Source organism: Dendrobates tinctorius, unplaced genomic scaffold, assembly GCF_039654945.1.
Source record: "Dendrobates tinctorius isolate UK_male_01 unplaced genomic scaffold, ASM3965494v1 ptg000158l, whole genome shotgun sequence".
NCBI lineage: Eukaryota > Metazoa > Chordata > Amphibia > Anura > Dendrobatidae > Dendrobates > Dendrobates tinctorius.
Genome location: NW_027361825.1, coordinates 34,820,939 through 34,846,345, shown reverse-complemented (window position 1 = coordinate 34,846,345; position 25,407 = coordinate 34,820,939). Strand labels below are relative to the sequence as shown.

Sequence of the window (25,407 nt, the reverse complement as noted above, 5' to 3'; positions counted from 1 at the left end):
CTTCATACAGCTGCCATTGAAGTTACTGAATAAATCTGTATAAAGTGAGCTCCTCCTAGTGGTGATTCAGGTAAGGAAAATGTTATTGAAAAGGGAAGCAGCTTAAAAAAACATGAAAATAAAACTTAAACCAATACTGCTGTATGTGAATGAGGACTAAATAATGTTAATAATAATAATTATTATTGCTATTAACAAATGAACTAAATAACATATAAAGCAGGAAAATATTACTAACCAAAATGAAATAATGATATATTATATTTAAGGCAAATCACTCTTTAATCACTAGCTTTTATTGTAGAAAATATACTTTTCTGCGACATAAAAATGCTCAAATCTGCCACCAAATATTACCAAAACTTTAAATTGTGAGTCCAAGAGAATTATTACACAAGGAGACTGCGGTTAAATTCGTAGGCGACCTTAAGTCGAGTCTTCCCGCTGGGCTGGGACCAGTGCTGGAAAAGGGACTGCAGGTGATGAGATGGACTGAAACCAGTGACATGGACTGACACCGAGGCCACCTGGGACACAGAGGGGAAAAATAGACAAAGTGTTGAGTACTGATTTTAAAGGGACAATCTGTAGTAGTGTTGATAGCTGAAAGAGTAGGTCCCTTTAAAAGTGGAAATTTAAAGGGGACCTGTCACTGGTCATAAACATGATTTTACGGTACGTTAGGTGGTCAGAAGTCGGGCTCTCAGCTGTCCTACTAGTTTGACAACTGTGGAGACTTTCTACTTTTTAGCTGCAAAATACCACTGTGTAGGGATAGACTGGTAGCATGCAGCATGGAAACACAGCGGATATGTGTGCTGCTAGCTTAACCCTTTCACCACCTTGCGCTTTTCTGTTTTTGCGCTTTAGTTGTTTCCCCCCCTTCTATCCAGAGCTATACCTTTTTTTTATTTTTCTGTCCACTGTGAGACAGTGACCGGCATTGTTGTAAATGGCCGGTATGTGTCGCAGAGGAGGAGATCCTCTGCGCTGTAAGCCTGAAATGTTGCTCTGGGACCTGTGGTTCTACAAGCCTTGTTTTTGTTTATAAAGGGGGCTAGCCGGAGAGCTGGGTGGGACTGGCAAACCACACACACCTCCCACCTATGGAGGTGGTTTCAGCTACATAATGTGACTATGGTTTGGGTCACATTCTCTAGGTTGTAAGATCCTGCCAGAGGTCAGGCCTGTGTGTTGGAAGGTCCTATGAGTGGACGGACTTCCTGAAGAGCACATGGTGATGCCGTGTACCTAGAAGGTATCTGTGTTGGAAGGTTCTGTGCGTGAATCGGATTCCTGAATAGCACAGTGTGAGACCATGCTTCGCCAGAGTCTGTGATGGCACTGCATTGGGGAAGCTACGGACCTTCTGAGGGTCTGGACTGTCGGGAGTGCCCTTGTTACAAGTCATCATCTGGGACAGTGATCCCAGATAGGCAGCTTCCCCAGAAGCTAGGACTGACAAGAAGTCAGGGTGTGGAGCAGGAGCTTCTGTAAGGTAACTCCAGACAAGGGGGTTATAGTAAGGGCAGACAAGTGTCTGCCATTGAAACAGACTGTTGGTGCTTGTTGTGTTCCGTGGATGTTAATGAACTGTTCAGCATGTGGTCGCCCACGATAACTGGACAAAGAGAAGTCCGTCGCGTTTAGGGACCGTGATTCAAAGCCATATACTTCGACGTGCTATGTGAGGTCTGTGATGTGTAACATGGACTACAGAGGTTTATGAGTTGCATAATAAACCGCATAGACTGTTTGTGAGAAAAACGTGCCGGTGTGCCTTAATCCCGTTGCCAAGTGAGTGTCCCCAACATGCAGTAAGCACTGTCTTACACCACGTAGGCACGTGAGGGCTTGTTTTTTGAGGGATGAGTTGTATTTTGGAATTACCTTGTTGATTTTACTATATACTGTACTGGAAAACAGGAAAAAAATCCAACTGCGGTGAAATTGCAAAAAAAGTGCAATTCCACAATTGTTTTTTTTTTTTTTTTAAAGATCAGCTATCATTTGCAGGTAAAGATGCTGGCTCAGCGCCGGAGCTTGCATCAAATGTAGGGACACGACCTTGGACGTACCTGTACATCCAAGATCGTGAAGGGTTAATGTTGTCTCATGCTGGAAATGTAAGATGGATTCCTGTGTATTATGGAGCAGCAGTAGGAGGACGATGCTTGAAATAGCAACTGAGGCAAATCCTTTCACAGCATCCTGTGCTTGTCTGTCTGTCTACACAGTATAGTGAAAGACTCAGATTAAAGGGGTTTTCTCATTTTCATAAATTGTGATTGTAAAAATAATCAATTTTGCATTGTGTCCCTTGGAGCAAATTTTAATATTTTATTGTACAGCTCGATGCCTTTGTTACCAAGCACTGTGCAGTCCCAGCCTGTCAGGTTACCTAGGCAAGTAGCATGCGGCACAAATAGGCTCTATGCTTTACATGCTGCTCTGAAGCTGGCTGGATCCCACCAGACTCAATGGTCTTGCGCTTCTCCCGTGCAGTAGAAGCAAAGTTGGCAGTCTATTAAAGAGTCCAGTTTGGATCCGCTGTGCAACAATACTGCAAGTCCGAACTGTCAATCTTCAGGAGCACACTAGTGATGAGCGAGTATACTCGTTGCTCGAGTCTCCCCGAACATGCTCTGGTGGCATCCGAGTATTTTAGCATGCCCGGAGATTTAGTTTCTGTCGATGCAGCTGTATGATTTGTGGCTGCTAGACAGGCTGAATACATGTGAGGAATGCCTGTTTGTTAGGGAACTCACACGTGTATTCAGGCTGTCTAGCAGCTGCAAATCATGCAGCTGAGGCGACAAACTAAATCTCCGAGCACGCCAAAATACTGGGAGACCACTCGAGCAACAAGTATACTCGCTCAACACTAGAGCACACCACATCCAGCAAAGCAGAAAACTAAGCCAGGAGCAGCGGTGCTATCCTCAAAATGCAACTTGAAATATCCCGTGTAGAGAAAGAAAATTCCTTCTTTTGCAAATCAACCTTTTACAAACAGCTATGTCTATTCTTAAGGTACTGTCACACTTAGTGATGCACCAGCGATCCCGACCAGCGATATGACGCGGTCAGGATCGCTGGTACATCACTAAGTGGTCGCTAGTGAGCTGCCACACAGGCAGATCTCACCAGCGACATCGCTGGGGACGGGGGTCGCTACTTACCTGTCACACTAGGCGATCCTGCGTCCTCCCGCCTGGCTCCACGCTCGTCGCTCGTCTCTCCACAGGAAGCGCTGCAGGAAGCTGACGACAAGAAACAGTCCTGGACGTTCTCGTGCGATCAGCGATAACCAGCGGGGGAGCCGGTTGTAGGTAAGTATCACACACAGCGATATCGCTAGCAATATCGCTATAACGTCACAAGTTATAGCGATATTGCTAGCGATATCGCTTAGTGTGACAGTACCTTTATTTATCTTTTTGATGCAGCTTTGTCCTCCACTTCCAATTTAGCCCTTTATAGGCAGCTATGTCACCTTCTTGCAGATTAACATTTTAGATGCCACTATGTCCCATATTTATTACACTACCCCTATACAAGTAAATGTCCTCCACTTGAAGATTAGCCCTGTAGAAGCAGATGTATCCTATTCCGTTTTCTGGGCTGCATAATACACAGATCCATCTTGTTATGTGGCTGATATATAACAATATTCTGTATAAAGTTCAGGCTCTTGGCTAGAGATGAGGACCATATTCACCTGATTTGTGCTTTATTGATTCATTGGCTATTGGGATGAATTGGTGAACCTGTTTGTGGTTAATTTTGGTGAATTCACGAGAAAAATATACAAATGGTTTCTTCCATTGTATCCTATAGAACAGCGAGAATACAAAATGGCAAAACAGGCTAAATCCTTTGAAATCTGAGAACAAGGCTCCACTTTGTTATGTAGGTGCAATATAGAATCAGCTCTCCAACTCAGGCTTGCTATGTCCCAAACAGAATCTTACCAGATTTTGCACTCACTCTGGCAAAATTAAAAAGCTGCGTCTCTTTAATGCTAAAGGAAATCAACTGATTTGCTAATGACATACTGTATATTTGAGAAAAGTCTTCTATTTTTATAAACTACCACTTTTTAAGGTTTTTTTCCTATAACCCATAGACCCACTTTAAATGGATATTCTCATCCTTAGAAGTCACTACTTATCAGTAGGACCGGTGAGAACTTTCTGATGGCTGAGGGTCTCACTGATCCCGAAAACAAGACTCTGCAGAGCCTCATCTGAGTGCAGCGTTGGCCAGACACGCACAGTGGCGCTCCATGCCACATGCACTTGCGGACTGTTTGAAATGCATCTAGGTGTCCTCTGACCTTCATAAGTTTCAGCTCGGGGTCTCTTGCCAATCCTGTGCTCATCTTGTGGTGCTGTGGCCTTTGTTTAGGGACTGGAGGAGACGCAGAAAACTTGGTTCTGTGAGGTGGACCCTGTGGAAGGGAAAAAAGTGACAATTCCTAATGTAAGAATATGAGCTGGAGTGATATCACCATTAAATTTACACTGATTCTACCTTTTCCCTTTAAATTCCAAGACTGCATTCGCATAGGTGCTGTTATATACAGGAATCCCCACCTGACACCCCAGCAAGCAGCTGATGTTGCAGAGAAAAGCCACGACCAACCAGACATGTCTTGGTGGTCCTTCCGATGAATAACCGTCCTTGTAAAGACATTGCTGGTACACCACAATGGGAGGCACTCTGCTCTTGCTCATACGGTGGGGTCTCTTTCATGGGAACCCGTGCAAGGACGTATGAACAAGGACATATGAACGCAAACCCTTTTAAGCCCTTAAGGCTCCATGATGGACATATCATGGGTCGTGGTGTTTGGAGCAGGTTCAGGAGCTGAGCCTGCTCCACACATGGCTGATGCTGGCTGTATTATACAACCAGTACCAGCCATTCACATTTTCATTGTACTGCCTGTGTGTATGTCAACATGCATGGCATAACCCCTATAAGGCCACTATCAATCACTGTCAGCAGCATTTAAGTTCCATGATTCTGCCGGGGGTCAACAATGTGATCACAAAGTTCCAATTTTTTTTAGCCAGCAGAAGACCTCAATGGCTGCCATGTTGGTACATTGATAAAGCCCAGCCAGAGGATGGGCTTCATAGAAGAACGTGATTAGGACTATATATTACTGTGGCATTTCAGTATAAAGTACAAGCAATCAAATCACACAAAGTTCAAGTCCCCTATTGGAACTAAAAAAAAAAAAAAAATTAAAAAAATCAAATCTCACCTTTTTGCCCAGTTAAAAATAAATAAATGTAAAAAATAAAAAAAATCATATTCACTACCACTAAGCCAATCTATGAAAATATTAAATTGTGTAATGTAAATATTATAAATAACAAAAGTAATTGTCACTTTTGAATCTCTATCTCTGCCACAAAAAAATGCAATAAAAAGTGATTAAAGTTACCCCAAAATGGTATTTAAACAAAAACCAGCTCTGTACACAAAAGACAAGCCTTCGCGCTCCTCTATCAGTGGAAAAATACCAAAGGAAGAATACTTTTTTAATAAATATATATTGTAAGCACTCTCTCTCAGGTAGGCATTAGGCAGCATTCACACGGGCAATGCAGTTTAGTCTATACAGGTGCAGTTTTATTGCTTTATTTAAATTCCAAGGGATTCAATACCAAAATCAGCCTCTTCTGGGCACAAAGGTATCACAGCAAATAAACAGGTAAGCTGGGCACACATACTCAGTCGAACAGATTACTGTCCTTTCTCCCGGAGCAAACTTCCTGCACAGAAAAGTCACAATCCCACCAGTCTCGGTATCCACTACAGCCTGAGCTCCAGCAACTTCCAGCTCCAAACAGAAGTGTTCGACTCCAAGAACAGTTCACATTGAACAGCCTGCAGCTTCCACACTTCTCTGCAGCTCCAACACACAGACTGCTCAGCTTTCATAGCTGAGCCATGCAGTCTCCATTCAGAGAGAGACCTTGGCATGTCTCTATCTCAGGTACAGCTCACATTTTGGCTGGTCACTCACCAGCAGCATACTCGACTCTGCTTCGTTCAGCAGACTGCTCAGCTTTCCTAGCTGAACCTTGCAGTCTCCATTCAGAGAGAGTCCCTGGCATGTCTCTCTCCCAGCTACAGCTCACATTTTGGCTGGTCGCTCACCAGCATCACATTAGACTCTGCTTCATTCAGCAGACTGACACGCCTATAGTGAACACAGGCCCTTGCTCTTAGCTAAAGCTAGCTAAATGCATCTAATTAAGTGCTGCAGTGCTAGAATTTAACCCAGTCCTACCTGACTTTACTACTATAAATATATATCTATACATATATATATTTATATTAGATAATATGGAGGACAAAAAGATACAAAAAATAATCGCAAACTAACCTTATCGTTAGGGTTGATGTGGAGACATGAAAGGTAACTGCTGTGTAGCAGGGATTCTTTCCACTTATACAGAGCATCAGGGTCTCTTGTGTGCCCACATGAGGAGCGCTGTAGATAGTCTATGGATCTGCAGACACAAGCCAAAATAATAGAGGGGTCACGAATGAAGCAGGATGTACATAAAAGAGAGAAATTAGAGGTCTGTTCACATCACCCCAAACCCAGTCTCAGAAAAGGACAGCCAACTTTTAGTTGAGGATGCTATCTGCATGGACTCCATAACGACCACCGCAACTGCATCTTAGCTGTTTATAGTTGCAATCAAAATTATCCGATCCTCCATTGAAAATGTATAATTATTTGCAAAATTTACAATTTATCTGCTGCTTATAATAAACCAAAAGAAACACGAACAACATAGAGAGTTCAACATGAGGAGTGAGTGTCCAGGAAGCTAACGAGCAGCTCGGTATAACCAGGGTCCTACTCTCCAGAAGCAGATCCTACCTTCCACGTGTCTGTTTGTGACTCGGAGGATCAGCATCGTGTAATAATGATTCCAGAGGCTGAATTTCTTCTTCTACAAGTGGATGTGACACTGGAGGAAAGCAGTTTTCAAACACGTGTTCTATACTGCTCTGAAGTATGGAAAACACAGCAAAATACAAAATTAGTAATGTATATGAGGTTTAAAAACTGTCCCCTTATAAGTGTTGTATAAAGGCCAGTTTTTCTCCTTGAATGCAATCTGGTTTTTGTTCTGAGAACAGAAAGAGAAAACAGACCCTGATTCCAGCAATGTATCGCTTAGTTTACTGGGTGCAGTGGTGATATAATCAGAGTTTTTACATGTAGCAGTAAGCTACCCCTACCCTCACCCCTGATTAGCAGCTTTATGTGTTCATTGTATATTGACAGTAAGCTGCTAATCACTGTTGTTGGCTTGGCTGGACCAGGACTCACTTGAGCACCAGGCTAGGAAGTGGTAATCTCCTGCTGATAAAACACTTATTGTATTGAAACAACAGCACACAGCCTAATAAGTGACAAATCCCTGAACTCAGTGTCTCAGCCTGCACCTTATACCGCCCTCAGATTACATTGCAAAAAAACTGATGACGGATTCCCTTTAAATAAAGCCACTCATGTCTAAAAGGCTTTGTGAGATTGCAGCTTCAAATCCAAATCAAGCCCTTGGACAAGAGTGGTGGTGTTTCAGAAGTAAACGTTGGCCCCAAGATATAATGTAGACAGAGGAACATAATCAATGGGAGTTCCTGAGATCAAAATGTCTATACTCAAACATTTAAACCTTTTTCTTGTTTCATAAAGTGATAGCTTATTACTAGCATGTGACATCATTTTTTGACTACTGGAAGACTGACCCCTGAGACCTTCAGAAAACAAGAAGGGTTTGCATCCCCGATTAATTGTAAATGACCTATTTATGTTACATGTATAAAACAAAATTAGTAATGTTTTATTTATATTTTATATCACAGTTATAATAAAAAATATCACCACTAGAGACAGGAAAGATATATATCTTTGTACCGTGTTAGCCAGTAGATAGAAGAATATTTAGAATTGAGAGTCCTCAGTGGTTGATACCTTTTAATGGCTAACTGAAAAGATGGTAACACATTGCAAGCTTTCGAGCCTACTCAGGTCTCTTCATCAGGCTAGCCTAATACAAAATCTGAAGAATCACATATTTATACTGTGGCGCCCCTGAGGGTTCAGTCGCCACAGTGGTACTGCACCTCCTCCTGAGGTGTGGTACCCCACCATCCAGGTAAGGTGGAGACACCTAACCACGCTCCAACACCTGCACCCCCACACCATAAAGTAGTGTAGCAAAGCAACTTCGGCGGCTCCCTGCTTGGAGTGTAGCATAGCACCCCTTGGTGGCTCCCTGCTTGGAACACAAAATGTGCTGGGAGGTGGGTGGAGTTTAGTTGACACAAAAGAGGGGGAAGAGTTGAGTTAGTCAGTCTGACGGAGTCAGAGTTGTTGTTGAGTGGGAGAGAGAAGAAGATCCCCAGAGAGAGGGATAGATGGATGGAAGTGCTGCAGCAGATCCCAGTGACCTGGGTCTGCTGGCACAGGAAAGGAAGAGAGAGAGCGCAACATAGACTGAAAGCCTGATTTTCCATAGAAAGAAAGATTAGTACGGAACGTGAGGAGTAAAAGAGAACAGAGGACTTGGGTTAGAAGCGAACCCTTCCTAGAAGTTCTAAGCGCAAGGCCGGGGCCTGGTCCCCAAGGTGGTATGGATACTAATGGTCCTGCAGCAGACACCGGAGGAATAGAAGTAGTGACCGCTTTATTCCCACGCAAGACTTGGGGGCACAACAGCAACTGGATAGTGTGCCGGGGAGATCCCGAAGCATGCTACAGCTGTCTGCCGTACAAGTAGAGTTCATAAGAACATCGGACAGGAGGAACTCCAGTGTAACTCAGTACTAGGAGTACTTCATTTAAAAGCGCTATAAGAGGAGACGTTCAGAAAGGCACATGTTGGCGGAGTGTTGGAAGGGAGTATTCCATCTGGCCTGGAAGTTGACTGAGTCCCTAGCCCGGAGGACACGGCATGGAGGCAGGCACCTGTTTGTACAACAGACTGTGAGTAAAGCTTTGGAACTACATGCCCTAGTGTCCTCCACTTATTCCTGCGGCAACTTGCCCAGCACTGCTACATCCCCCGCGCCTGACACTACACCATCTAAGTGTCACCTTACCCCACAGCCCTGGGTGTAAGGGCGTCCGAATACACTGTCACTGGGGGAAGATTTTTGACTCTACAAGACGTGGGGGAAGGTCTTTCACTTTCTACAGGATGTGGGTGCAGGTCTTTGACTGTCTACAGGACGTGGGTGCAGGTCTTTCGCTCTCTATAGGACATGAAGGCAGGTCTATGACGCTGTACAGAACGTGGGGGCTGGTCTTGGACGCTCCACAGAATGTGGGGGAAGGTCTTTTACTCTCTACAGGATGTGGGGGAAGGTCTTTGACTCTCAACATGAAGTGGGTGTAGGTCTTTCACTCTCTACAGGACGTGGGGGAAGGTCTTTCACTCTCTACAGGATGTGGGGGCAGGTCTTTGACTCTCTACAGGATGTGGGGGCAGGGCTTTCACTCTACAGGATGTGGGGGCATGTCTTTGACTCTCCATGTGGAGGCTGTCACGCCGCTCTCACCTGGGGGCGGGACCCTGCGCCCGACGTCACCACTTCCGGCGCCGCGGCTGCTCCGGGGTCCCGTCGGGTGCGCACGCGCACCCCTTGTACTTAGTTCCATAGCCGCACAACGTTGCTAGTGCGCATGTGCGCTCTTCTCAGTTCTAGCTGCAGCCTTGCCCTCTCTAAGGTCCTGGAAGACCCGACCCGGAAGTCCTAGGGCTCATGCCCTATATCAGGCTACCTCTTCCTATGTGAGGAGCCTGATTATTGTTGTGCTTCCTGGCTTGGTCTGCTTGGTCCTTGCCTGGCTGTGCGCTGTATTTGGGTCCTCTGCCTTGTGCTCCATTCCTGAACTCTGCCTTGTGCTCCGTTCCTGTACTCTGCCTTGCCGTGCTTCCCAGCACATGCTCCGTGCACACACTCTGCTCTGTGTTCTATTGTGCTTCATTGCACACGCTCTGACTCTGCTCCGTGCTCTGTCATACTCCTTTGCACACGCTCAGCTCCTGCCTTGTTCCTGTCATGCTTCTCAGCACATCTTCTGTCTAACCTTGCACTCAGGCGTGGTCTCTGCGCACGCTTTGTCTAACTCTGCACTCAGGCATGCTCCTTTGCAAGTGACCTGCTTTACTCGCACCCGGACATGCTTGTCTGTGCACCCCATACATGCCCTTGTGTACCCGCCTTGCACTATCCTGTATCTAGCGCACTCCCGTGTACATGCCCTGTATTGTCCTATACCCTGCGTGTCCCTGTGTCCACGCTTTGCACACTCTTGTACTCTGCACATTCCCTGTTGCTAGACACACTCACTCGTGTCTCCTTTGAGCCGGCCACCTGGTTCCAGCAGTCGTGGTACCTCACCCCCTTGGGCTTACCCCTGACACTCCCTGTATAGGGGGTGGTCCTCACTAGGTCAGCTTGCCCTAGGTGGGTTGGTGCCACGACCCAGAGTGTCCACTCCAGGAGTCGTCACAGAGGCAGGTCCTTCACTCTCTACAGGATGTGGGAGCAGGTCTTTGACTCACTACAGAACGTGGGGGCAGGTCTTTGACTCTCTACAGGACTTGGGGGCAGGTCTTTGACTCTCTACATTACGTGGGGGAAGGACTTTGACTCGCTCCATGTGGGGGGAAGGTCGTACACTACAGGAAGTGGGGGAAGGTCTTTGATTCTCTACAGGACATGGGGGAAGGTCTATGATGCTCTACAGAACATGGGGGCAGGTCTTTGACTCTACAGAACAAGGGGGAAGGTCTTTGACTCTCTGCAGGACATGGGGGAAGGTCTTTGACACTCTACAGGATGTGGGGGAAGGTCTTTCAATCCCTACAGGATTTGAGGAAAGGTCTTTCACTCTCTACAGGACGTGGGTGCAGGTCTTTGACTGTCTACGGACGTGAGAGCAGGGCTTTGACTCTCTACAGGACATGGAGGGAAATCTTTGACTCTCTACAGGATGTGGGGGCAGGGCTTTGACTCTACAGGACATGGGGGCAGGTCTTTGACTCTACAGGATGTGCAGGCAGGGCTTTCACTCTACAGGATGTGGGGGAAGGTCTTTTACTCTCTACAGGACATGGGGGAAGGTCTTTGACTTCCTTCGTGTCGGGGCAGGTCATTCACTCTCTACAGGAAGTGGGGGCAGATCTTTGACTCTCTACAGGATGTGGGGGAAGGTTTTTGACTCTCTTCATGTGGGGGTGTGGTGCCCCTGAGGGTTCAGTCGCCACAGAGGTACTGCACCTCCTCCTGAGGTGTGGTACCCCACTATCCAGGTAAGGTGGGGGCACCTGACCACACTCTAACACTCACATCCCACACGCACACCAGTAGTGTAGCAGAGCAACCTTTGTGGCTCCCTGCTTGGAACACGAAGAGTGCTGGGAGGTGGGTGGAGCTTAGACTGCACAAGAGAGCAGGAGAATATTAGGAAAAGGTCAGTCTGTGAGAGAAGATCCCCTGAGAGGGATGGAGTGAAGGAAGTGCTGCAGCAGACTCCTGTGACCTGGAGCTGCTGGCACAGGAAAGAGCCATAGAAAGCCTGATTCTTCAGAAGGAAGATAGTTTAGTACGGAACGTAAGGAGAAGAAGAGAACTAAGGACTAGGGTCAGAGAAGAGCCCTTCCTCAAGTTTGAAGCGCATGACCGGGGTCCGGTCCCCGAGGTTGTATGGATACTGATGTTCCTGCAGCAGAAACCAGAGGAATAGAAGTCGTCACCACTTTATTCCCATCTAAGACTTGGGGGCACAACAGCAACGTGGGTGAGCCGGGACATGATAGCAAGAAGTCCCTGAAGCAGGCTACAGCTGTCTGCCGTACAAGTAGAGTTCTAAGTAACATCAAGAAGGAGGAACTTGAGTTTAATACACAACTACAAGTACTTCAGATTAGGCACTAGTGTGGAGACGTTCAGAGAATGCACATGTTGGAGGAGTGCTGGAAAGGTGTACTTTACCTTGCCTGGGAGTTGGCTGAGCCCCTGACCTGGAGGTCACGGCACCGAAGCGGGCATCTGTGTGCACCAGACTGTGAGTAAAGCCTTGGAACTACATGCCCTTGTGTCCTCCACTTATTCTTGCGCCTTACACCTGACTCTGCTACATCTACTTCTTTACACCATCTCCCCACTTGCCAACCTCATCTACACTGCCCTGAGACTACAGCTCCACCTGTGGGGAGCTTCAACATCATTGCTGCACCACACCATCTGTCCCAGAGAAGCAACCCTGCAGCGCTGGTCAAACTGACCAGAAACCACAGGTGGCGTCACGAATCATCTCAACAACTTTATCCCCATCACTCTACCCCTTTTACATTGACCGCCTGAGGCCACGGACTGGGTCACTGCCACTGTGAGATCTCCCATTGTAATCAACGGGCCCGGCACCGAGTACCCCATGGCCTCTGGGGGGCAGGTCGTTCACTCTCTACAGGATGTGGGGACAGGTCTTTGACTCTCTACAGGACATGGGGGAAGGTCTTGACTCCCTTCATGTGGGGGCAGGTCATTCACTCTCTATAGGAAGTGGGGGCAGGTCTTTGACTATCTACAGGATGTGAGGGAAGGTCTTTCACTCTCTACAGGACGTGGGTACAGGTCTTTGACTGTCTACAGGACGTGGGTGCAGTTCTTCCATTCTCTATAGGATGTGGGGCAGGTCTTTCACTCTCTACAGGATGTTGGGGCAGGGTTTTAAGTCTACAGGATGTGGGGGCAGGTCTTTGACTCTCTCCATATGGGGGCAGGTTGTTCACTCTCTACAGGATGTGGGGGAAGGGCTTTGGCTCTCTACAGGACATGGGGCAGGTCTTTGACTCTCTACAGGATGTGGGGGCAGGGCTTTCACTCAACAGGACATGGGGGAAAGTCTTTGACTCCCTCCATGTGGGGGCAGGTCATTCACTCTCTACAGGAAGTGGGGGAAGGTATTTGACTCTTTACAGGATGCGGGAGAAGGTCTTTGACTCTCTCCATCTGGGGGCAGGTTGTTTACTCTCTATAGGATGTGGTAGAAGGTATTTGACTCTCTACAGGACATGGGGGAAGGTTTTTGACTCTCTCCAGGACCAGGGGAAGGTCTTTGACTCCTTCCATGTGGGGACAGGTCATTCACTCTCTACAGGACGTGGGGGCAGGTTTTTGACTCTACAGGATGTGTTTGCAGGGCTTTCACTCTACAGGACGTGGGGGAAGGTCTTTGACTCTCTCCATGTGGGGGCAGGTCATTCACTCTCTACAGGAAGTGGGGGAAGGTATTTGACTCTCTACAGGATGTGGGGAAAGGTCTTTGACTCTCTCCATGTGGGGGCAGGTCGTTCACTCTCTACAGGATGTGGGGGCAGGCATTTGACTCTCTACAGGACGAGGGAGAAGGTCTTTGACTCCCTCATGTGGGGGAAGGTATTTGACTCTCTACAGGACGTGGGTGTCTTTGACTCTCTACAGGATGTGGGGGAAGGTCTTTGACTCCCTCCATGTGGGGGCAGGTTGTTCACTCTCTATAGGATGTGGTAGAAGGTATTTGACTCTCTACAGGACGTGGTGGCAGGTCTTTGACTCTCTCCAGGAACTAAGGGTAGGTCTTTGTCTCCCTCCGTGTGGGGACAGGTCATTCACTCTCTACAGGACGTGGTGGCAGGTCTTTGACTCTCTACTCGACATGGGGCCGGGTCTTTGACTCTCTACTGGATTTGGGGGCAGGGATTTGACTTTCTACAGGATGTGGGGGCAGGGCTTTCACTCAACAGGACATGGGGGAAAGTCTTTGACTCCCTCCATGTGGGGGCAGGTCATTCACTCTCTACAGGAAGTGGGGGAAGGTATTTGACTCTCTACAGGATGCGGGAGAAGGTCTTTGACTCTCTCCATGTGGGGGCAGGTTGTTTACTCTCTATAGGATGTGGTAGAAGGTATTTGACTCTCTACAGGACATGGGGGAACGTTTTTGACTCTCTCCAGGACCAGGGGAAGGTTTTTGACTCCTTCCATGTGGGGACAGGTCATTCACTCTCTACAGGACGTGGGGGCAGGTTTTTGACTCTACAGGATGTGTGGGCAGGGCTTTCACTCTACAGGATGTGGGGGAAGGTCTTTGACTCTCTCCATGTGGGGGCAGGTCATTCACTTTCTACAGGATGTGGGGGCAGGCATTTGACTCTCTACAGGACGAGGGGGAAGGTCTTTGACTCCTTCCATGTGGGGGAATGTTGTGAGTTCATTTTTCCCTTCACCATTGAGGTCTGATGAACTCCCTCCTCTGGTGAAGGAAGGTAGTGAGACTGATTACCAAACACCTGGGCAGCTAGATGATAACTGGGTGGCTGGAATTGAGGACTGGATATAAGGCTGCCGACGCCCTTCTTCCTGGCTGGTGATTTCCTGCTGGATTCTTGGAGACCAGTCTGATGCCTGCGTCTCAAAGCTAAGTTTTTCTGCTCTGCTTTGTACTCTTCAGTTTTGTTTTTGTTTTGCCTTGTTTTTTGGGAGTTCTGCCATCCTCGGCTGGGGGTGAGCTGAATTCCATTTTTGTCTCTGATCTGTTGATCTTTTGCTCTGTCTTCAGAATATACCTGAGTGCTGATATAGTCTTTTGAAGCCTAGCGACTTCAGGGCCTGTTTTTCCTATCAGTCGGTTGGCTCATTTTGATAGGGTTTTTGCGGATGGCAGACAGCAGCTTTCCTATCCTGTCCTATATAGTTAGCTTGGGCCCCATCATTTGCTCAACCTATCTTTCTATCTGTGTTAGTGTTTTCATCTTGCTTCACCGTCATTATATGTTGGGGGCTGCCTATTGCTTTGGGGTCTGCTCTAGGGCAGTTTAGTTTTCCCCCTTTCTGTCTTTAGGCTATGTAGCTCTCCGGCTGTGATCGAGGGGTCTAGGGCACCGTAGGAACCCCCCACGGCTACTGCTAGTTGTTGTGGATAGGTTCAGGGGTCTGCAATCCGATAGCTGCCAACCTCTCTGGTTTTTCTGGACTTAGCTGGTATTTTGTTTTTTCCTCCTTCGGTGACTCATCATAACAGGGGAAGGTCTTTGACTCTCTACAGGACATGGATGTCTTTGACTCTCTACAGGATGTTGGGGAAGGTCTTTGACTCCCTCCATGTGGGGGCAGGTTGTTCACTCTCTATAGGATGTGGTAGAAGGTAATTAACTCTCTACAGGATGTGGTGGCAGGTCTTTGACTCTCTACTGGACGTGGGGCCGGGTCTTTGACTCTCTACTGGATATGGGGGCAGGGATTTGATTTTCTACAGGATGTGGGGGCAGGGCTTCGACTCTTTATAGGACGTGAGGGCAGGTCTTAAACTCTCTACAGGACGTGGGGGAAGGTCTTTGTCTCCCTCCATGTGGGACAGGTCATTCACTCTACAGAACGTGGGGGCAGGTCTTTGACTCTCTACAGGATGTGGGGCCAGGTCTTTCACTCTCTACTGGATGTGGGGGCAGGGATTTGACTCTCTACAGGATGTGGGGGCAGGGCTTTCACTCTCTACAGGATGTGGGGGCAGGTCTTAGACTCTCTACAGGATGTGGCGCAGTTTTTGTTTGTTTAATTGCTCCTATTTTTTTGTCAAGCTGGATACAGACATAATAGCGGGTGGACTTCCAGTTCCTGTCAGGCAATACATGTCTGTAAGGTAAGGAAGTCTCACCACCTATAGTGCTGGTAGAAGGCCACAAACAGTGGATAAAAAGTTACAGAGCATAAGAACCGTTGCAATTCCTGGACATTTTAGACTGGTATAGCCACCAAAGGCAGTTTTACCCTGTAGGAGGATGAGTGTAGTAGGGCTGTGCATTTCTAAAGACATGTCTCTTAACATTATGGCTGGTCCAAACAATCAGGGCAATTGTTACCACCAACATTTCGTGTCTCCCTTTTTTCCTCATAGATTGTAAGCTTGCGAGCAGGGCCCTCATTCCTCTTGGTATCTGTTATGATCTATGTGATTATTGTTATGCTGCAATGTCTATCGTCTGTATATGTCCCCTCTGAAATGTAAAGTGCTGCGGAATATGTCGGCGCTATAGAAATAAAATTTATTATTATTATTATTACATGTCAGGGAACAAGTTAAGTCACATGTTGTGGTTGCCCACTTTTTCCCATACATTCCCTGCCCATAATTGGTCCCTAAAGGCCAAACTATGAAACAGTAGACCAATAGGTTATTAATTTTGACTCATTTCCAGGCTCACTTTGTCTGTTGACTGTTCTCTTGGGCACAACGTTGTGCTGTCTTCGCACCACCAGCGCCCGTCGTGCTGTATCGTGTGTCCCTCGCGATCATCCGACTGTGGTTCCTCACTTTCTGTGTCACTGAAGGCCACCCAGGTATCTATGAACGGGGGGAAAAAAGCTGATTAATTCCCAGCATTGTTGCATGTATTCTATTTCTGGAAAGTAGAGCAATGCAATGACAACTGCTATTGGAGGGAAGTAACACTAAGTAGAGCCCAATGGGCATATTAACAGGGAAGTCGACAGGTATCTAAGCTCTATGGGAGTCTTAAAAGGAGAAAACCCAGTAATGTCCTTTTTCCCCCTCCAAATGTCACCAGCAAACAGCTGGTATTGCCAGAAAGGTCTCAGGCAGCCAGTCATTCACAGTGAAGTGGCCCCTGCAGGGGAAAATTAGGTTTAACATGGCAGCCATTGAGATAATAGGCTATTTTTGTAACACAAGAAAGACTCAAGTCTGATTTGGGCCATTGATCAGAACTTAATGACCTATCCGAAAGGATAATCTATCAATATAAAAGTCCCAAACAACTCCTTTAAATATTTTGTAAAGATGCTACATTTTCAAAATGAACCATTTTGACTTCAAAATGTATTTTTGTAATTTGCTCAGATGAATCTAAATTCATAAAATGAATCAACTTTGCAAATTATCTCTATTAAAAATTTCCTATCGTTTTCTATATACAGCTTCTATGCTGACTTACCTATCTGCATGGATACAGAATACAAAAAACCTATTTTGTATTTGTTTGTAGTCTGTAGCCATGGTGACATAAGTTTCATACCAGAATTGTATACAAGATAATTATGAAAAATCAATATTTTTACGGACACATATGAAATCCAAGCTGAATGATAGTAAATAAACAATATAATATATAATATAGCAATAGTTCAATATTACGATAAGAACTAATCAGTAAGATACTGCAAGCTGTAAAATGATGATTATTACAATGACCTGGTCCAATACGAAACTAATTTTTTCCCCTCTGGCATATTAAAAAAAAAGTTCTCTATTTTCATGGACAGCCAAGAGATTAACAGACAGTTTGCAACAAGATCTCATGTAAAATGGTTATCCACATGATAATAATGTTCGAATATTGGGGCTCAAACCTTGACATAAAAATTATCTTCAAAGGCCTAGCAGAAGACAACCCCATTTGGAGCCAATATTGAAACCAATTGCTTAAAGGCAACGTTTAATGGATTTTTAAAATTTAAACTGAGTATCTCCTATAATTGCCAATGCTCCACTGGTTCTGGAAAATTTTTTTTCTTCTTCTGTGATCAACTGTTCCAAAGTTATAACCCACAGAAATAAAGAAGCAAATTTTCCCTTCAAGAAACTGGGGGCATGTAACACAGAACTTCTCTGTGGGTGCGGCCATGATCTGATTGGCCAGTGTAAAAGGAGAAAAAACACACGCCCCCAGAGAAGTTGTTTAGTGTACTGGGCCAGTTGGTTGAAGAGAAAGCTTGCACAGTTATTACCAGGGGGCATAACTTTGGAATGGAGGGGGACAGAAGAAAATAAAAACTGTTACGGAATCAGTTAAGCGCTGACAACTGAAACAGGTAATCTGTTTAAATTTTTAATTCCATTGAAAGGTCCCCTTTACAGGGGATTTTCAAACTGGCATTATTAAAAAATAGAGAGCGCTACTTATGACTCCAAACCCCCCATTGCTTCTGTGGTTTCTGCCAGAACTAGAAATAATGGCAACCCATCTGTCGCTCACCTGACCCTTCAACCAAACAGTAGCCTCAATCAGGTGATTGAATTGACAGGAAGTCATCATTGCTGGTCACAGCAGGGACCACCAGAATGAAGTGGGTTCCAATGAGTAAGTAGCATTTCTTTCTTTCATTTTTAGCCATGGCTTTTCTCTGTTTAAAAAAAAGAGGTTGAAAGTTCAACCCCTTTAACATTAGCGTCTGTTTTTTACTAGATGATTTACAATTTAAGAGCCTTATAATAATAAACAACAGGTGATATCCCCACGATAGGTGATAATTAATTGATCACTGGGGGTCGACCCCGGGTATGGAATGGAGCAACAGGTTGAAAGTCCGTCTGCCGCTCCTTTCACTCCTTATGTATAAAAAGCTAAGCACGGCGCTAGGCAGCCCTATAGGGACTGAGGTTGGGCATACGCAGTGCTGCTCCATTTTAATGGGGATAAATAGTCTCTGTTCTGCCGAATGATGTGGATCCCAACAGTCGGATCCCCTCTGATCAGTAAGTTATGACCTATCCTATGTATAGGTAAGGTGATAACTTACTTTCCCTGGTAAACTCATTCAATTGGACATTGTTGGGGCAGTGAGGCTCTTCGAAGCACTGTGGTCTGTATTCCCCCGCCTAAGCAATGGGGGTCTCCCACCTGTGCTACATTTGGCAATAGTTTTCTGAATTTCAAATACTGATCATCCTGCTATAATGTAACAATGAAGAAACATTATCAAAAGTAGAAAAGAGAAGCAGAATGTAAAAATACACCTGATAAATATAAAGTTATGGAAAGGGATGGGGGTCTCCATTTTAATATTTAATCCTGAGCACATGACTGTGGATCCCTCGGATCATATTAGATTGCATATATACAAGTCTGGAAAATTAAGAGACCACTTTACAGTTTTATAAAAATCAGCTTCTCTACATGTCTGACAGCCATTCCATTCCAGTGTCAATTGAATTCCAACCAGAGTGCACCTCATTCTACTTAATGTGCTTCAGACTAGGTGATCACCTGAACCAAATCCTATTTAACGAAGGAAAGTATAAAAACCCTACTGTGGTGTTCGCAATCCTCTTGCAATAGGACCAGCTGGATGGCAAAACAAGTGCTAGTAATATCCCAAAAGTAATAGGAATGAAAAAATAACGTTTAACCATGCCAAAGGAGTTGAAAAGAAAAGTCTTGAGTAAGGAAAAGAAGTGCTCAATTCTGTCTTTACTAGCAGAGGGATACAGTGAGCATCATGTTGCCTTCATCCTCACAATTTCGAAGATGGCAGTCCATTACTACAAGGTCAAGCAGCAGACATTGGGGACAACAAAGCTACAGATCGGCAGAGGGCGGAAACGAATCTCCACTGACCTGGATGACCGTCATCTTATTCGAATATCGCTCAGCAACCGCTGGATGACATCAAGTGACCTACAAAAGGAATGGCAAATGGCAGCTGGGGTGAACTGCACGGCAAGAACAGTTCATAACAGGCTCCTAGAGGCAGGGCCCAAGTCATGTAAAGCTCAAAAAAAGCCTTTCTTCAATGAGAAGCAAAGGAAAGGCAGGTTGAAGTTTGCCAAAGACCATAAGGATTGGAGCATAGAGGACTGGAATAAAGTAATCTTCTCTGATTAGTCTAATTTTCAGCTTTGCCCAAGACCTGGTCGTCTAATGGTTAGACAGAGACCTGGAGAGACTTACAAGCCACAGTGTCTTGCACCCACTGTGAAATTTGGTGGAGGGGCGGTGATGATCTGGGGATGCTTCAGCAAGGCTGGAATTGGGCAGGTTAATCTTTGCAAAGGACGTATGAATCAAGCAGCATACAAGGCTATCCTGGAAAAACAGATGCTTCCTACTGCTCAGGCAATGTTCCCCAACTCTGAGGACTATTTTTTTCCAGCAGGGCAATGCACCATGCCACACAACTAGGTTAATCAATGTGTGGATGAAGGACCACCTCATCAAATCCCTGTCATGGCCAGCCAAATCTCCAGACCTGAACCCTATTGAAAACCTCTGGAATGTAATCAAGAGGAAGATGGATAGTCACAAGCCATCAAACAAAGAAGAACTGCTTAAATATTTGTACCAGGAGTGGCATAAGGTCACCCAAGAGCAATGTGAATGACTGGTGGAAAGTATGCCAAGACGTATGAAAGCTGTGACTAAAAATCATGGTTATTCCACAAAATATTGATTTCTGAACTTTTCCTGAGTTAAAACATTAGTATTGCTGTTTCTAAATGATTATGAACTTGTTTTCTTATCATTATTTGAGGTCTATATATATGTATATAGGTGGGCACCACGGAAAATATGACATGAATATGATAACTGGGTGCAACACTGTGCCAAGAAGATTAAATTAAAAAAAGGGAGAAAAGAGACACAGGAAAACATGCACACAACAGCAGAATGTCCATGTGAAAAATGGTTTTTATTGACATACAATAGCTAGAGATCCAAGTGTACAATAAAAACAATTAAAAACCACAAATGGAACAAAAGTGGGCAGGTGGAGAACACATGCAGTATACAAAAGAAGAAATGTTTATATCAATAGGTGTTTCAAAATATGCATTCACAACAATGCCCTCTATCACCATATAATATGCATAAAATGTTTGGTATAAACGTATGGACAATTTGCAGCAGTAAAGTCTGATCAGTCTAATAGTCACTTAAATAACAACAAAAAAAAAATATACAGTGGGGAAAAAAAGTATTTAGTCAGTCAGCAATAGTGCAAGTTCCACCACTTAAAAAGATGAGAGGCGTCTGTAATTTACATCATAGGTAGACCTCAACTATGGGAGACAAACTGAGAAAAAAAAATCCAGAAAATCACCTTGTCTGTTTTTTTTTCATTTTATTTGCATATTATGGTGGAAAATAAGTATTTGGTCAGAAACAAAATTTCATCTCAATACTTTGTGATATATCCTTTGTTGGCAATGACAGAGGTCAAACGTTTTCTGTAAGTCTTCAAAGGTTGCCACACACTGTTGTTGGTATGTTGGCCCATTCCTCCATGCAGATCTCCTCTAGAGCAGTGATGTTTTTGGCTTTTCGCTTGGCAACACGGACTTTCAACTCCCTCCAAAGGTTTTCTATAGGGTTGAGATCTGGAGACTGGCTAGGCCACTCCAGGACCTTGAAATGCTTCTTACGAAGCCACTCCTTCGTTGCCCTGGCGGTGTGCTTTGGATCATTGTCATGTTGAAAGACCCAGCCACGTTTCATCTTCAATGCCCTTGCTGATGGAAGGAGGTTTGCACTCAAAATCTCACGATACATGGCCCCATTCATTCTTTCATGTACCCGGATCAGTCGTCCTGGCCCCTTTGCAGAGAAACAGCCCCAAAGCATGATGTTTCCACCACCATGCTTTACAGTAGGTATGGTGTTTGATGGATGCAACTCAGTATTCTTTTTCCTCCAAACACGACAAGTTGTGTTTCTACCAAACAGTTCCAGTTTGGTTTCATCAGACCATAGGACATTCTCCCAAAACTCCTCTGGATCATCCAAATGCTCTCTAGCAAACTTCAGACGGGCCCGGACATGTACAGGCTTAAGCAGTGGGACACGTCTGGCACTGCAGGATCTGAGTCCATGGTGGCGTAGTGTGTTACTTATGGTAGGCCTTGTTACATTGGTCCCAGCTCTCTGCAGTTCATTCACTAGGTCCCCCCGTGTGGTTCTGGGATTTTTGCTCACCGTTCTTGTGATCATTCTGACCCCACGGGGTGGGATTTTGCGTGGAGCACCAGATCGAGGGAGATTATCAGTGGTCTTGTATGTCTTCCATTTTCTAATTATTGCTCCCACAGTTGATTTCTTCACTCTAAGCTGGTTGGCTATTGCAGATTCAGTCTTCCCAGCCTGGTGCAGGGCTACAATTTTGTTTCTGGTGTCCTTTGACAGCTCTTTGGTCTTCACCATAGTGGAGTTTGGAGTCAGACTGTTTGAGGGTGTGCACAGGTGTCTTTTTATACTGATAACAAGTTTAAACAGGTGCCATTACTACAGGTAATGAGTGGAGGAAAGAGGAGACTCTTAAAGAAGAAGTTACAGGTCTGTGAGAGCCAGAAATCTTGATTGCTTGTTTCTGACCAAATACTTATTTTCCACCATAATATGCAAATAAAATAAAAAAAAACCAGACAATGTGATTTTCTGGATTTTTTTTTCTCAGTTTGTCTCCCATAGTTGAGGTCTACCTATGATGTAAATTACAGACGCCTCTCATCTTTTTAAGTGGTGGAACTTGCACTATTGCTGACTGACTAAATACTTTTTTTCCCCACTGTATACAATATACACAAATAGTGACAAATGGTGGCTGTGTAAACAATCCAAATGATTACCATGCAAGTCCATAGATGAGGGAAGGCAATTGCTGGATCACATGAAAATTACCTAAGCATACTCACACTGCCCACAGAACCCAACGCGTGTCCATATGTTTATACCAAACATTTTATGCATATTATATGGTGATAGAGGGCATTGTTGTGAATGCATATTTTGAAACACCTATTGATATAAACATTTCTTCTTTTGTATACTGCATGTGTTCTCCACCTGCCCACTTTTGTTCCATTTGTGGTTTTTAATTGTTTTTATTGTACACTTGGATCTCTCTGGCTATTGTATTTCAATAAAAGCCTTTTTTCACATGGACATTCTGCTGTTGTGTGCATGTTATCCTGTGTCTCTTTTCTCCCTTTTTTTAATTATTTGAGGTCTGCAAGCACTGCATTTTTTTTATTTTGACCATTTCTCATTTTCTGAAAATAAATACAAAATTTGTTTTTTGGAAATTCGGAGACATGTTGTCAGTAGTTTATAGAATAAAAGAGCAATTTACATTTTACTAAAAAATATCCCTATAAAGAGAAAAATCAGACAAACTGAAAATTTTGCAGTGGTCTCTTAATTTTTGCCAGAGCTGTATATACAGTGGGGAGAATTAGTATTTGAAACACTGACGATTTGGCAAGTTTTCCCACCTGCAAAGAATGGAGGGGTCTGTATTTTGATTGTAGGTACACTTCAACTGTGAGAGACAGAATCTTAAAATAAATCCAGAAAATCCCATTATATGATTTTTACATAATTAATTTTCATTTTATTACATAAAATAAGTATTTGATACAATAAAAAATGTAATATTTGTTGCAGAAACCTTTGTTTGCAATTACAGAGGTCAGATGTTTCCTGTAGTTCATGACCAAGTTTGCACACACTGCAGCAGGGATTTTGGCCCACTCCTCCATACAGATATTCTCTGGATTTTTCAGGTTTCAGGTCTGTTGCTGGGAAACATTGAGTTTCAGCTCCCTCCAAAGCTTTTCTATTGGGTTCAGGTCTGGAGACTGGCTAGGCCACTCCAGTACCTTGATATTCTTCTTACGGAGACACTAATCAGTTGTCCTGGCTATGTGTTTTGGGTCATTGTCATGCTGGAAGACCCAGCCACGACCTATCTTCAATGTTCTTACTGAGGGAAGGAGGTTGCTGGCCAAAATCTCACGATACATGACATCATCTATCCTCCCTTCCATATGGTGCAGTCATACTGCCCTCTTTGCAGAAAAGCACCCCCAAAGTATGATGTTTCCCCCACTATGCTTCACGGGTGGAATGGTGTTCTTGGGGTTGTCCTTATTCTCCTTCTTCCTCCAAATACTGTGAGTGGAGCTGATACCAAAAAGTTCTATTTTGGTCTCATCTGACCACATGACCTTCTCCCATGCCTCCTCTGGACCATCCAGATGATGGCCATTGGTGAACTTAATAATGAGAAATAATAATAATAATTTTATTTATATAGCGCCAACATATTCCAGACTGGCCTGGATATGTGCTGGCATGACCAGGGGGACCTTACATGCTCTGCAAGATTTCAATTCATAACAGCATAGTGTGTTACGAAAGGTAATATTTGAGACTGTGGTCCCAGCTCTCTTCAGGTCATAGACCAGGTCACCCCGTGTAGTTCTGGGCTGATTTCTGACCTTTCTCAGAATCATTCTTACCCTACGAGCCATCTTGTGTTTCTTCCATTTTGTAATAATTGTGTAAACAGTTGTTGCCTGCTCACCATGCCGCTTTCCTATTGTCCTGAAGCCCATCCCAGCGTTGTGCAGATCTACAATTTTGTTCCTGGTGTCCTTACACAGCTCTTTGGTCTTGGCCATGGTGTAGAGGCTGGAGTATGATTGTGTGTGCACAAGTGTCTTTTATACAGGTAACGAGTTAAAACAGGTGCAATTAATACAGGTAATGAGTGCAGAGTAAGAGGCTTCTTAAAAAAAAACTATCAGGTCTGTTAGAGCCAGAATTCTTGCTGGTTGGGAGGTGGTCAAATACTTATTTCATGCAATAAAATGCAATTTATTTACCGTATGTAAAAATAATACAATGTGATTTTTTGGTTTATATTTTTAGATTCTCTCACAGTTGAAGTGTACCTACCTACGATAAAAATTACAGACCTCTCCATTCTCTGTAGTTGGGAAAATTAGCAAAATCGGCAGTGTACCAAATGCTTATTTTCCCCTACTGTATGTGTGTATATATACAGTGCATCCGTGCACATACAGGCTGTCATGTGGATTCAGTCTGAACACCAGGATCTCAGTGTATACGTTTGCAGAGGAGGGGATTATAGGGCATCCTGCAGGGTCGCGGCCACTAATCCCAGATTACTGAATACTTCACGTGATTTATGCTCATGTATTGATATCGGCATCTATGTAAAAGATGCACAATGAATGTGACTGCCCAGGTCTATTATACAGTTACACGGAGACATTGCAGTGCCCATCAGCTGTGATAACACACAATACACACACTGGTTCTTACCCTCAGGCCGACATCGATGTAGACCACCCTTGTGGTACCATTCGTTCCCTTTGTCCCCCTCCGTCCCTTGAAATTCTCCCCAAATGACGGGGGACCCCTCCGTTCTTGTCCAATCTGCCTCTACTCCCTTATCCTTCTCTTCGATCATGTCTCTCGTTCCCAACGGAGACCCCGCCGCGGCGTGAACAATCCCTGCTTCGACTTGATGTTGAGCAGAGGATGCCATGGCGCATCTGATCGATGTGTGCGTTTTTTTGTGCAGGGTCCTATGTGACCCCAAAAACATCCTCATTCGCCCTGGTTTAAGCCGGTGTTATTAGCAGCGAACAGCGCGGCTCACACTGTATTCAGCGGTCTCCCCCTCCCTCCATTTTCTGCTCTCCCCCTGCCGCTCTCTCTCTTCGCCTCTCCGAGGAAAAAAGCTGTTTTCTCACATTCTTACAAAAGC

General features: G+C 44.8%; 1 protein-coding gene across 1 annotated transcript; it reads right to left on the bottom strand.

The window, feature by feature from the left end:
* Window positions 1-274: 274 nt before the first annotated feature.
* Window positions 275-25,407, bottom strand: LOC141052074 (uncharacterized). Its single transcript, XM_073549268.1, has 6 exons — window positions 24,960-25,407; window positions 16,299-16,438; window positions 6,914-7,044; window positions 6,407-6,533; window positions 4,340-4,453; window positions 275-527 (listed from the first exon to the last, which is right to left on the bottom strand). The coding sequence occupies exons 1-6, from the start codon at window positions 25,249-25,251 to the stop codon at window positions 390-392; spliced, it is 942 nt and encodes a 313-aa protein (XP_073405369.1). The 5' UTR covers window positions 25,252-25,407; the 3' UTR covers window positions 275-389.

Excerpts from the sequence above, each read along its gene's own strand:
- LOC141052074 (XM_073549268.1), bottom strand. The coding sequence starts at position 25,251 with ATGAGGATGTTTTTGGGGTCACATAGGACCCTGCACAAAAAAACGCAC. Across the intron at positions 4,454-6,406 it reads ACATCAACCCTAACGATAAG|GGTCCACCTCACAGAACCAA; the intron begins GTTAGTTTGCGA and ends TCCCTTCCACAG. Across the intron at positions 528-4,339 it reads CCGAGCTGAAACTTATGAAG|GTGGCCTCGGTGTCAGTCCA; the intron begins GTCAGAGGACAC and ends TCTGTGTCCCAG.